General features: G+C 47.0%; 1 protein-coding gene across 1 annotated transcript in view; it reads left to right on the plus strand.

Annotated features, from left to right (window-relative positions):
* Myof (myoferlin) overlaps positions 1-10,385 on the plus strand; it is a 151,727-nt gene extending 141,342 nt beyond the window's left edge. The window contains exons 49-54 of the mRNA XM_032891850.1: positions 1,564-1,705; positions 3,962-4,061; positions 5,471-5,661; positions 7,399-7,508; positions 7,912-8,059; positions 9,832-10,385. Of these exons, the coding sequence (XP_032747741.1) occupies positions 1,564-1,705; positions 3,962-4,061; positions 5,471-5,661; positions 7,399-7,508; positions 7,912-8,059; positions 9,832-9,870 (730 nt within the window). The 3' untranslated portion in view covers positions 9,871-10,385. The remainder of the gene's footprint in view (positions 1-1,563; positions 1,706-3,961; positions 4,062-5,470; positions 5,662-7,398; positions 7,509-7,911; positions 8,060-9,831) is intronic.
* Positions 10,386-13,642: the final 3,257 nt, after the last annotated feature.

A 13,642-nucleotide genomic window follows, 5' to 3' on the forward strand; every position in this document is an offset into this window, starting at 1 on the left:
TCAAAAAGAAGTGAGGTGGGACGGAGGATGGAGGGGATTGTGGTGGAGAAGGAAGGGAAAACTAGGGGAAGGGATGAGTCCAGGGCTATGGGTACGTTCCTGAGGGTCTGAATCTCAGACACCCAGCCCAGGAATCTTCATCTAGTCAATTAACTAGCAACAAAGGATGCTCTGATGGTTGACTCTTGAGAGCGCTTTTGCCGCTAACAATAGGACTTAATGTCAGCAGATGGTGTTGCCTTATTCTGCAGAGGAGACTGTCAGTGGCACACTTTGCATTAGACCAGCCTGGGGGAGTAATACTTCATTCCGTCCATTCCTGGCCACATGAGCTGCTATGAGTCTCACCTCAGCTCTGAAGTTCTATTTCCTGATCTGTAAGAGGCAAACAGTGGCTGGGCTGTTGGGAGAGATGGAATGACACTAAGTTCATAGGTAAAACTTGTAAGCCCGAGTTGAGGATCGGCTTCCCTGAGTGACAATCTCAAACGCTGTCTTCCCACTGATTTACCACAGGCAGAGAGGACAGGTGGGACCTGAGACTTCTCTGTGGATCTAGGAATCGTTACTTTTCAAAGTGTGTTCCCCCCCTGGAGCAGCCCTCCCCCTCTGCTCATTGAAAAGTATCAATTCCTTTTATCCTTTTGTTTTGTTCTCCTTTGAAATTTGCTTTCAAGACCAGGTTTCTCTGTGTAGATTTCTCTGGCTGTCCTCGAACTCACTTTGTAGACCAGCGTGGCCTCCAACTCAGAGATCCACCTGTCTGTCTCCCAAATGCTGTAATTAAAGGTGTGTGTCCCACCATGCCTGGCTGAAAAGTAAATTCTTAGTTTTAAACCAGAGGCAGGCAGATGCGACGGCAGCTTCCTTCCGCCCACCATTCATTCCATCAACAGACAGTTTATCTTATATCCACTCCGAGCCAGGCACAAGCAAAAGAAAAGGTTTCCAACGATATCAGTTAAGATGCTTTTGATGAGTGGAATGTTCTCCGCTCGGCATCTGGAAATTACAGCTTGCCTCTTCCTTGCTCGTCTCATTAATGAGATCATAGTGACTTTTGAGAATAACAAAAAAGGAAGCTGCAAGATTACTTGCTAGGTGCTCCTTTTTGTTTGCTTAAGTAAAATGGGTGGAGGGAAATGCTAAAATTTTGAGCTAGCTTGCATTCGTTGAGCTTACCAGCCCCGATGACAGATGCTAATGAGTCATAGTTGCGAAGCCCAAAATCAGAGCCAGCAAGCTGCAGCTTACCCAAAATAGAAGCTACATTGTTGATGATATTTTCCAGAAAATTTCACCTTAGCCCTGCTAACTACAGTCTAAAGGGTTTCCTGCTTTGGTTTTAAAGGAATTCTATTTTATTTGGCTCTAAGCTGGGTTGGATGCAACCGAGTGCCTCCCCTTCATAAATCACCCCCAGCCTGTGGATCACTGGACCCTGCCCAGAGAAATCGCATCACTTTTGCTCTTCCCCGCCCCCACCCCCTTAATCACTGCAGTTTTGCAGTTAGATCCCTTGTCAGTCACAGCGAGCTGAGTCTGTTTGCTTCTGCTTTACAGCTGGATTTCCGGCAGCGAAGAAAACAAACAGAAAACAGATGTCCACTACAGGTCCTTGGATGGCGAAGGCAATTTTAACTGGAGATTTGTTTTCCCATTTGACTACCTCCCCGCTGAGCAGCTCTGTATCGTCGCTAAAAAAGTAAGCCCTGAAATATGTGGGCGGGATGTGGACATTTCAGGTCTGCACGACTAAGTCAGAGGAGGTCAGGGCTGCTCGGGACCTGGGAGGTCACTGACTCCAGCTCCCTTTTGGCACAGACCGGGAATCTGAGACCCACAGAGGGGTAAAGCCTTGCCCATGGTCACATAGCTATGACAGGCATTTGTTTGCCTATTTAGGGCTATGAGGAATGCGGCTTCCTTTCTGCTAAGCGATTGGTGGCAAGATGAGAGACATTATAGAACAAAGGCTTTTGTATCAACACACACACACACACACACACACACACACACACACACACAAGTGTGCCTTACGGAACGAATAGATGGCTATTCTCCGCCTTAAGCCAAACACAAGCCAGATATTAAAGGTGAAGTGTCCCTTTCTTGCCTCCCTTGTTAAGCCTCGGCATCTGTGTTCCCTCACTCAGAAACACTTCTAGGAGAATTGAAGGCCCCAGTGGACTTAATTAGAAAGACGTTCAGTTACAGAACTTACACCAAAAAAAAAAAAATGTGATTTATTGGTTCCCATTCCTAGCAAGTCCAGGGTTGGCTCATTTTAAGGACGTCTGAGCCCGTGGAGAAGCAATGTCTTTGGAAGCTAGTTCCACGTTCTCCTCCCTCTGCTCTCTGCCCACCGTGGACCTCACTTCTAGGCAGGCTCTTCCCTAGAGGAGAAAACATGGTAGCCAGCATCCCACGACATCACCTGTATTCCCAGCAAACCTCAGCACAGACGGAACTGAGCCAGGATGACACCGGCGAGCATTCTAGGGTGTCCGTCTATCTAGAGGCTTGTGTCCCTCCTTGAACCAAGCACTGTTGCCCAGGATGCCTTGCTCAGGCCCAGCGCTGCGCAACCAGAGATGGAGTCAGTCTGTCTACCCTATCCCACCCCAGCCCCACCCCTGCCCCGCCCCTGCCCCGCCCCTGCCCAGACTGTACCAACTGGGGAAGGAAAAGGTCTCCTATGAAAGCCTGGGGCCTGCAACCTAGGTAGACAATCCTATGATCCCAATCGGTGCCTGCCCCATTCCCGCCTTTCACACCCCATCAGCCATTTCTATTCCATCCGCTCGCACCATCTCCCTACACCTACAAAAATGCACCCGTCCTGACTCCCAATTGCCGTCTGATATCCTCCTTTCTATGGCTGCCGTAGCTAGCAATTTGCCTGTGATGAGTGGAATGGAGTCGACAGGGAACTGGGGGTTTTAGGGGGGATACTTTCCAGAGATTCAGAGGCTCAAATGGTGTCTAACTGTGCATCCTTTCAGAGGTGAAACAGAGCAGGACAGAGGTGGGGATATCTGGGGTCAGGGAGGACCTGGAAGATGGTTACTTTTCCTGTTCATCCACATCTAAGGTTAGACCTCTCCTCACTCCCTCAATGGTGCTTAGAGCCTGACCCCACACATAGGACAGCCAGGTAAGGACTATCTGGGCGGACTTTCCAGAGCCTTAGGAGCTCTAGAAAGAGAACCCATCCAAGAATAGGAAAAGTGAGAACTGACCCCATGAGCTTTAGAATTCCCAAATCACTGGGAGAATTCCTGGTCTGCCCGGGCCAGAGGCACTTAGGTATAACTGGCTGTGGAGCTTATTATTAACCTCTGGGCCAAAGCAGGAGCTAGAAGTGGGAATTTGGTCCTCTGTGTATCTACCTTCAAGGTGGAAGGATCGGAGGGTCTTAGGTGGCCACAAGTCTGTGAAAGTTCGTGGTATTTTTCAAAAGCTAAGAATTTCAGGACATTTTAGAATCTGTACTGAGGCAAGAGTAGAACCTAAGCCCCAGATTAAATCCACTGTATGTAGAGTGAAAGACTGTCAATCAAACCTTGGAGAATGGGGTGGGAACTTGCTCAAAGGGATAAAGACCCAGCGATGACACCGTGGGCTGGCCTAGAACACCAGCTTTAAGACAGTCACAGTGGTCTTCAGGAGAAAGCTTAAGCTCTCCCCACCCCAGGAGTGGCAGCTGGAAGTCACACTGATAGGAATGTGGTGAGAAACCTGGTGTTTGGGGACTGCCTGGGACAGTTTTTTTTGTCACACAGTTGGTGGCCTTGGGACTTCCTGGGGAACCGGATGGCCTTCCAAATATGTGGAGAGAAGGGTCAGGCTGTTCCACAGGGTGTGGAGGCAGAGGCCTCAGTCTCAGTGCTGTGTCTATGGCTAAAAGTAAGGTCTGACGGTGATCGTATTGACCTCTTCGTGTCTCTTCTCCTTGTAGGAGCATTTCTGGAGTATTGATCAAACAGAATTCCGAGTGCCTCCTCGGCTGATCATTCAGATATGGGACAATGACAAGTTTTCCCTGGACGACTACTTGGGTATTGCTTACCTTCCAGTCACCCCTCTAATGCTGCACTTGGAGTTAATTGCTGAAACCAATTACAATTTGGAAACAGTTTCCTAACACCTGTAATCGGGGGAGGCAGGGGATGTGTCCCTTGATTGGGGATCCTCCAAGCTGTGTGGTCTGCTTGTGAATGTCACCCCTTTTCACGGCCCCTGTTCACTCTTAAGGCCTCATTAATTACCTAGAAAGGCAAGTTTTTGGCTTTCCTAGCATGTACAAAGTCATGGGCTCAATCCTCTGGACTTCATGAACAGGGAGTGGCGCTACATGCCTATAACCCCAGCACTGGGGAGGTGAAGACAGGAGGCTAAGGAACTCGAGGTTATCCTTGGCCGAATAGTGAATTAGATGCCAGCCTGGGCACAGAGAGATTGCCACAGCTCTGCCTGCATTTCCAAGCAACCTACCTTCTCTCTCTTCTTGGTACTTTGGAACTATTTTCACCAAACCTCTCCTCACTCTCACCAGTTACTAAGGTCACCTAGGGCCTCTTTGTCATCTCCTTCCTCACACTTTTCTTTTCCCTCAGCCCACCCTCCTCAGGCCCTGAGGCCCTCAATGCACGCACTCTACCTGACCCCTCCCCTTCTTGGCTTGCTCTCTCTCCCTTCCACATCTTAAATCCACTCTTTCCTGGAAAGTCTCCTGGCTCTTCTGCAGTCCCCCGACCCCAGTGATGCGTACACTGCACTTGAGCTGAGGGTAAAGTTCGACTTTCACCCATCGCCAAACTATGCATGGCTCCTAAACCAGGGAAAATAAGCCAGCCTCTCCTCCTTCACAGAGACCCATGTGAAACTTCAGGGGCTGGAGACTTAATGCCTCCTTCCTAGCCACAGCAGAAAGTGTATCTCTTCAGACACCCTGATGCTGGCTGGGATTTCTCATTCTCTGGTGGGGCTTTTCTGTTGCATTACGTTCTTTAAAGATCCCATTCCTGGGGTCACTCCAGGAGAGAGCTGTACCAGAATGGTTCCAAGGAGCATCCCATGCCTTAAGCACCTAATTGTCCTTCCCCCAAGGCAATGACCTCCACAACTAGTACCTCTCAAATGCAGAGGCCCTGGGTTCAGTGGAAATTTTTGTATGTAGATGTTTAATCGCTTGGGATTTATAGCGGAACTGTTTATGCTCGTGTCTTTGAGAAAGGAAGCATGGAGTCCTCTGCGAGACACTGAGCAGTGGATGGCTATTTCTTCTGCCATCTCCCATTCTATTTGGAAAGAATTTAAACATCTAGCATGATCCCTTTTGCTAGCTCACCCATCACCTGTTCAAAATCACTGTCTGTTTCCTCTGGACAAGAACATTCTGTTCACCCAAGAACAATGGCTAAGCCACTTGAAACTTATCTGGATCTCGTGTTGTGTTCTTGGCCAGGTTTTCTGGAACTCGACTTGCATCGTACAATCATCCCAGCCAAGACCTCGGAGAAATGCAGTTTGGACATGATTCCAGACCTCAAAGCCATGGACCCTCTTAAGGCTAAGACTGCTTCGCTCTTTGAACAGAAGTCCATGAAAGGCTGGTGGCCATGCTACGCAGACAAAGATGGCTCCCGCGTGATGGCTGTATGAGTATTTCTAGTTGGGAATCATCTCTATTTCTTAGGAGTAGATGGACTCCAAGTAAGACGAGACCGTGATAAAGATAGAAGACACCATGGGCATGAGCTTGAAGTTGGGGGCAGGCATGGCTCGGAATGGTCAGAATCCCAGGAACCAAGTGGTGGCATTTGTATTTCCTTAAGGGTCCTTTACGAGGAAGTTACTTTATGCTGAGCATTTACAGGAAGAATCAGAACCCCTCGGGTGAGCTTCTCACACCTTAAAGAGAAGAAGGTTAGGGTGCTGAAACAAAACCCATATTTTATAAGCATCTTGGAGAATTCAAAATAAGCTTTGTAAAGAAACAGCAGGTCAGGTCGCCATGTTATTAATACAACCTCGTACTGTACTAGCTAACATTTGTGAACCAGGTAACGTGTTTACTCTTACATGTGTGATCTCGTTTCCACAGTAGCTTACCAGTCCATATTAATTGCTTATTAGTGGAGTTTGGTATATTGAATATTAGTATGGTAATGGCTTATTAGTGCAGTATACTATGTACTGATCAAATTCCACCTCCCTTTCCTATCTTATCCACCATGCACCCTTTCTAGTCTTTTGTCTGCGTGGGGGGAGGCTGTAGTGCTTTTACATATGAGATCATGCTCATATCTGGCTAATTAATCCCCAGAAGTTCTTCAGGAAACTGTTGATGGTGACCTGTCACCATAGAGTCTTGTTTTCTCCTTATTATTGGAATCTGCCAATGGGCCTCTGAGGTAGACTGAACCCTTGTTTTGTGGATTGAAGCAAACATGAGAGATGAAGCCCTTTGCAGGGTCAGGCATCCAGTTTCACCCTGGAGTAGAAACAGAGGCGCTGCCTGGGCCCCTTCACGTAAATAAATCCCAGTACCAGGGTTTCCCAAGTTACTGAGGACTTACAGGGCTTTTCTAGGTCCTAGGATGTCAGCTACAACTTAGTGAAGGCTGGGTATAAAAGTTGGAATGTTGCCTGCTGTGTCGACACACCCTTTAATCCCTGCCCTTTGGAGGCAAAGGCAGGCAGCTCTTTGTGAGTCCGAGGCCAGCCTGGTCTACATGGTGAACTCCAGGCCAGAACTACATAGTAAGATCTTGTCTCAAAAGAAAAAAGTTAGGGTGTTAGACCTCTTTTGACCTTAGCATCCCCTTCTGCAAATGGAGACAAGTTTCTGTCCACACAAGCATTCGTTGCTCAGGTTACCCACACAGGGCGCCTCCCTGTGAGGATACACCAGGCAGGGACCTATCCGCACAGGAGCAGCTCCACCTGCTCACCGATGCAGCTATGACACCTTGAGTTCCTACTAAGCACAATCTGGGCAGCACACTGTAGGGCTGAGGGATAAGCAAGAAGAAACATGGCCCCAACTCTCGGAACCTTTACAAATGCCCAGTGTTGTTCTTAGCAGTAAAGTTACAAAGGAAGTGAGAAAGAAGGCAGGGAGATTGATGTTCGAGGGCTGAGGCCACAGGGATGCTGAAGGAGGAGAGCCAAAGGAGGGGAAGCAATTTGTCCTCTCGGTTTCCCACGTGGAGTCGGTTTAGTAACGCATGGGAGGGGAAATGTGAAGAAACCTCTGGAGGAAAATTGGAGGCAATCTAAGGATTGTTTTACAAGAATAAAAATCATGGCTCGGGGAATATTCCTTGGGTTGAAGTAAAAATATTTGTGAAACGTGATGTCATGTGTTTAACCTGTTCTGCTTTACTGAAGGGGAAAGTGGAGATGACACTGGAGGTCCTCAACGAGAGGGAGGCCGACGAGAGGCCAGCCGGGAAAGGGCGGAGTGAACCCAACATGAACCCCAAGCTTGACCCACCAAAGTGAGAGGCCTTCTTTGTTCTCCATGTTGTCTGCTCCCCCAAACACCTGCAGCCCGAAAGCCCCCTTCCAATTGGTTTAATGGGCTGGATTATTGGCCCTCTAATTTCGTTCTTCATGGTGGGCTGTGGGGGATGGAGTGGTAGGGGGTCGTGGTCTCATTTTAACTATTCCGCTTCCCCATTAAACCAGAGTTTGGAGTCCTTGGCATCTCGGAAACTGGTGTGGGGACCTAAGCCGCAGCAGAGACTGGGAAGGTGTTAGGGCATATTAGAAAGGGGAGGCTGAAATTGATAGTCGAATTGTATCTTGTCCCAAATTGATGAATTCAGTATTCCTGAACTGCTACGCTCTGGTAGATAGTCCTTCCTGAGTTAAGGAGAGAAACTATTGCTTGCGTTGCAGCCGACCGGAAACCTCCTTCCTCTGGTTCACGAACCCTTGCAAGACCATGCGCTTCATCGTGTGGCGCCGGTTCAAGTGGGTGATCATCGGCCTGCTTCTGCTGCTCATCCTGCTGCTGTTCGTGGCTGTGCTCCTGTACTCGCTGCCGGTATGACGCCCCCTGAGCCTTGGCCTCTGCAGCCCCGTGGCACCACATCCACTAGGCAGCGACCCTGCCGTTACCCTTCTTCCTTTGAAAAGTTTAACACAATGTCCGGTGGTGGAAGATACATCCTTAGGCCTTAACGGGTTACCAACAGTTATTATGTTAAAAACAAACAAACGAACAAAACAAACAACAACAAAAAACCACTGGCTTTGAGAATTCTAGGAGAAAGTCCCTAGAAAGTCCCTCATGCTATCAGTGTTTGTCTAGATCTGGGGAGTATTTCCAGGTGATTTAATGCCTTCGTGTGTGTGTGGGGGGGTTTGCATATGTGTACATCTGTGTATGTGCCTGTGCTCACCCACGTGTATATATGAATGGAGGTCAGAGGTCAATGACACACGCCTTCCTCTATCAGTCTCCCTCTTATTTCTCACTAACCTGGAGCTTACCGCGCCTGCTAAGATGGCGAGCTGGATAGCACTGATACCACTTGTGTCCGCTGTCTCTGCACCGGAGCCACCACGCCCTGATACTATGTGGGCGCCGGGGATCTGAACCCAGGTCCTTGTGCTTGTACCATAAGCACTTTACCCAGAAAGCCATCTCCCCAGCCCCTGCCTTCACCGTTCTTATTCCAAACCATCCTGTACTCAGAGTACTGATCTAGACACTAGGTCTTGCATTCCACCCCAAAGAGTTACTGCTTTTGTCTCTCTAGGCACTTTTGACCACATTTTGGTTTCAAAATCTTATTCTTTGTGGCCCATATCACAGAAAAAGAAAAAAAACCCAATAATTTCTCTCAGATATCTTAGTTATAAACAAGAATCCAAATTGAAGAGTTGACTGCATAGATGCTGTACTTAAGATTTATTTATTTATTTATTTTATTTAATATATATGAGTACACTGTAGCTGTCTTCAGACACACCAGAAGAGGACATTGGCACAGATGGTTGTGAGTCACCATGTGGTTGCTGGGAATTGAACTCGGGACCTCTGGAAGAGCAGCCAGTGCTCTTAACCACTGAGCCATCTCTCCAGCCCCGATGCTATACTTTTATTCCCCCATTCAGGGAATTCATGGAGCATCTAATCAGAATACAGAGATGAGAAGAAACAGCCCGAGGGAAGGCAGCATACTACTGTCAGTATGGGCAGGGAGGTCTCCGAGAGCTAGGAACGGTTGCCTGTAGTAGCCCATTGCTAAGGATATGTTCACTGAGGAAGCGCCTACGGGAAGTTTAGTCATGGGAGACGAGATGGCGCAGGCAGGGGAAGCCATGAGCAGAGGCGAAGTTCATGACCCTGGATGCAGCAGCAGCCTGCATCCCAAAGACTTTTTCCCCAACTCACTTCTGTTATCCTACTGACACTGTGCCTTCTGAGTTTCGAGGCGTGGTCATACAGCCACAGTAGCATGTGCATGCATGTCTTCTATTCTCTCCCGTGTGATATTGTCAAAATTGATGTTAATTATATGAATGGTGTTTTCTAATTTTATTGACTTTTTTTTTTAAAAGAAACATATGTAGTCGTTTCTTCATGACTCAAATTCTACCCATTTGAACCACTGCCTCTCATTTGATGTCACCCAGAGGATGTTTACCAGTGTTTAGAGACACCCAGAACTCTAGGGACACTCAGCAGGTGGAGGCCAGGAGTGGCTTTGACTGTCCAGTGGTTCCCAGGCCTGCCCAGCCTTGCTAAATGCCAGCATGGCCGACTGAGAAGCCAAATCCACGTATTGACACCGTTTGTTTCCCTTTCAGAACTATTTATCCATGAAGATTGTGAGGCCAAATGCATGATGGAAGCAAAGCCTTCAGTCACCCAGCGACGGAGAACTCTCGCCTCACATACGTCTGTGTGACGTTCGAGACTGTCTCAGGTGACTTCACCAAGGCACACCAGCTCCTAGAGGGGCTGAATCCCAGAAAGTCAGACAGCAGGCAACATTTTTATCATGTTATCTCTTGAAATATTAAAAAAGCATTATTTTCTAAACTTTCAAGCATATTTGCAGAGTATTTCTAAGGTGGCTGGTTCCATTTTTTTTTTTTTAAAGAAAAATCTTTTAATGTGTTCTGCATTCTATGAGTCAAGTTTGGAAAGTCGGTGAAATGACTTTGAAGTGTCTTGTACCTTAATGTCATATATCCTATTTGTAATCAAAAGAAAAGACTGTATTACAAAAAGACAGGGCTCATAATTAGAGTAGCTCTTATCGGTGCCTGCAACCACTGTTATGGTATTTTGTATGGACAGATGTCATGAGACTCTTTGCAACTTGAGTGTAAATAAAACTATCTCACTTGTACACACAGATGTTTGTCCTCTATTCTGACCAAATTGGGAGGGAGGTGGGTTCAGTTTCTCTGGTCCTAGTGGGCAGTGTTTCAGCATTCCAGCTGACCACAAGCCCTTTACAACCAGAAGCCCTTTATGCTGCCAACTTGAGCTTGTGTGTCCAGTGATAAAGCTAACACTGATGACTAGCGCTGTAACAGCCAGCTGCCTTTCACATCTTTGTGTGTGTTGCTCGGTGAATCTGCAAGATAGCCCACAACTTTAGGCCAACGATGCCATTAGTCCTATTTAACAGAAGAGGAAATTGAGGGTCAAAGAAGTTAAGTAGCTTTTCCAAGGCCATGCAACTAATAAATGATAGAGCCAAGATTGACACCCGGGAATTACAGATCTGCCACCCTGATGTATATGGTACTTCATGGCTACTAGGCAAGTACTCTACCAACTAGGGCACATCCCAGCCTCTCTTAAGGTTTCTTACACTGCAGAGCTATGGTGGCGCACACCTTTAATCCCAGCACTTGGGAGATAGAGGCAGGTGGATTTCTATGAGTTCAAGGCCAGCCTTTTCTACAGAACAAGTTCCAGGGATAGCCAGGGATACACAAAGAAACCCTGTCTTAACAAAACAAAACAACAACAACAAAAACAACAAAAATGCAGATCTCTTAAACCCACACTACAGAAAGAAAAGACAGATACATCACAGTGTGACTGCATGCCAACACCAAAGATGTTGCAAGAACAAGTGGGAACATTGTATCGTTCATATCTGTATTTAAGAGGAGGTCGTAAAGTCGCAAACCACTAAAGCACAGTCAAGCCACAGCTCAAGGCTAAAGAGCAAGAAATGGTGCAAGGATTCCATGTACTTAGAAATTCAGCCAGTTTGCACAGCAAGGGTGACTGTCACCCTCACTGTCACCTCACTACATGGTTTTGATTTTTTTTTAATTCCCTCCGGTGTCCTGCCAAAATTCCTAGCAGTCCAAGTGTACTCAATCACAACAAACTGTTAAGAAACAACAGCTCTGGCTGAATTGACAGGCTTCTCAGCCCCAGGTCACCTGAACCCTCCCCCCAGTGAGGCTGCATATGGTATGGCAGTCACCCTTTCGAAAAGGTCACCCCTCCTATTCATCCACAGAACTCCTGACCACCACTCTGTCCTTGACACCTAGGCTTCAAGTGGTTCTTCCGTCTCAGATGTGAGCTGGTTACTTTAACCTGTCTAGAGAAATATGGACAAGGAAAGACCTAGACTCTGTGCCCTTTGACTCCGTAAGTTCCACTCCACAGGAGGGCTTTAGGTATACTTTGCCTTCTAACCTTTCAAGTCATAGTGAACTTACAACCAGACAATTATGTCATCCTACCGTCTTGTTTAGATCTAAATGCGGGTCCATGGCGTTCATCTAATTTCAAGACTTTTTTTAAAGGTGATATATCCTTAAAGGAAAGAAAAATCAATTCACAAAAGAGTTTTCATTGCTCCTGACATCACCATTAGTATAGTACTGGCGTGGGCCAATCAAAAAGAATGTCTTTGCCTGTCATGATGACTACAAGGTATTTAACATTCTAGAACAACCAGCAAGGGAACTCATGCCACCATATTCTGCATAATTCCTCACTGAGCGAACACTTGCCACCTAGATGAGCGAATGGCTGTCAGGAGAGTCTCTTCCTTGCCCTCGCCATACCTATCTGGAGTCACTGTGTCCTCCTTTGGAGTAAATCTCAGCAGAGGTCGGCTGGAATGAAATGACTCATGGGGAGGCTTTCTGGATAGACCTCTTTTTTCTCTCCCTTAGAAAAAAAGTGTCACCTTGTCAAAAGATAATGGTCCCTCAGTTGAGGTTGTTAGTGGCCTGGTGACCTATAAATGACAGCTAAAAGGTGGAACTAATCCCCATCCAGTCAGATAGTCCCTTCACTGTGAATTAAATAACACTCAGTCCTAACTGAATGAAGCCAGTACCACCATTAAGAAATGGATCCTTTATTAGGAGCTGGAGGGGAGAGGGAAGTGGAGGTTCTGACAGGCTAACGCTTGGTTTGATGTTATCTTTCACTTTTTTATTTTAAGGTTGAAAAATAAAATGTCATCTTTCCCGTTAGTTAAAGAGCTACGTAAGAAGTGGGCAAAGTTCTGAAACCCATCATGGGGCAGAAAGGAGATGGTCCGCCAGGTTCTGGCCATGCCACAGCCCTGTACCCCTCCCGAGTCCCACACTGCCTCTAAGGTCATTTGCCTAAGGACTGGGGCTGTCTCATTTGACTGAAGAACAAATAATTTCATGAAAGCTGAGAGAGAGAGACAGAGACAGAGAGAGACAGAGACAGAGAGAGACAGAGAGACAAAGAGAGAGAGACAGAGAGAGACAGAGACAGAGAGAGACAGAGAGACAAAGAGAGAGAGAGAGAGAGAGAGAGAGAGAGAGAGAGAGAGCCTTCTAGAAACTTCCCTTTCAGTCCAGAGAGAAGAGAAGCAGCAGAAAATACAAACTGCCGACACATATGAGAAAGCAACCCGATTTCAAAGTTTTAAACCCTCTACAGCAAAGACATTTTGTGCTAAAGAGCTTCTTTGGCGGGGCCAATTCACAGAGCACTCTGGAACATAAGCCCACAGAGTCTGCAGGCAGATGGGAATTCCATTCGGAGGGGTGCTTTGTAAAGGCTGCTTATGTGGAATGAGTTCATAATGAGTCAACGTTGTAAAGAGATTAAGCGCCCACCATCTTCGAAGCTGAGTACTGTGTTTGTTCAGCGTTGAATGGGAACTCCCTAATCTTCCTTCAGTTAAACATGATGAGGTCCCAAGGAAGATGAAAGAGAGGGCCACTCTCCCCCTGGATACACATCCGTGAAGCAAAATGCCAAAGTTCATGCAGTTCAAGAAAAACACAAGAGAGGCATGTAGCTGGGACTAACTTTGAGGCCTAGAGAGTGAGGGGCTATAATGGGAAACGCAGGCCCATGTGTGTGGGGTGCTCTGATGACGAGTGTGCAAATTTCCAAGAGAGGCTCAGCCCTAGGATTTAATGATCTGAATAAACTGGATAAGGGGTGAGTGTGTGTGTGTGTGTGTGTGTGTGTGTGTGTGTGTGTGTGTGTGTGTAGCTTTTGCATTTGATCTCAACCAAAAGGCTGAGAAGCAATGAAAAGGGGAAAAAAAATCATAAATTTCAGAAGGACTCCTTCCTAGCACACGAAACTCTTCTAAGGGCAACCTGATTTTGCCAAAAATTCATCTCAACTTCTCACAAA

The sequence above is a fragment of the Rattus rattus genome, chromosome 2, assembly GCF_011064425.1.
Source record: "Rattus rattus isolate New Zealand chromosome 2, Rrattus_CSIRO_v1, whole genome shotgun sequence".
NCBI classification, from domain to species: Eukaryota; Metazoa; Chordata; class Mammalia; order Rodentia; family Muridae; genus Rattus; species Rattus rattus.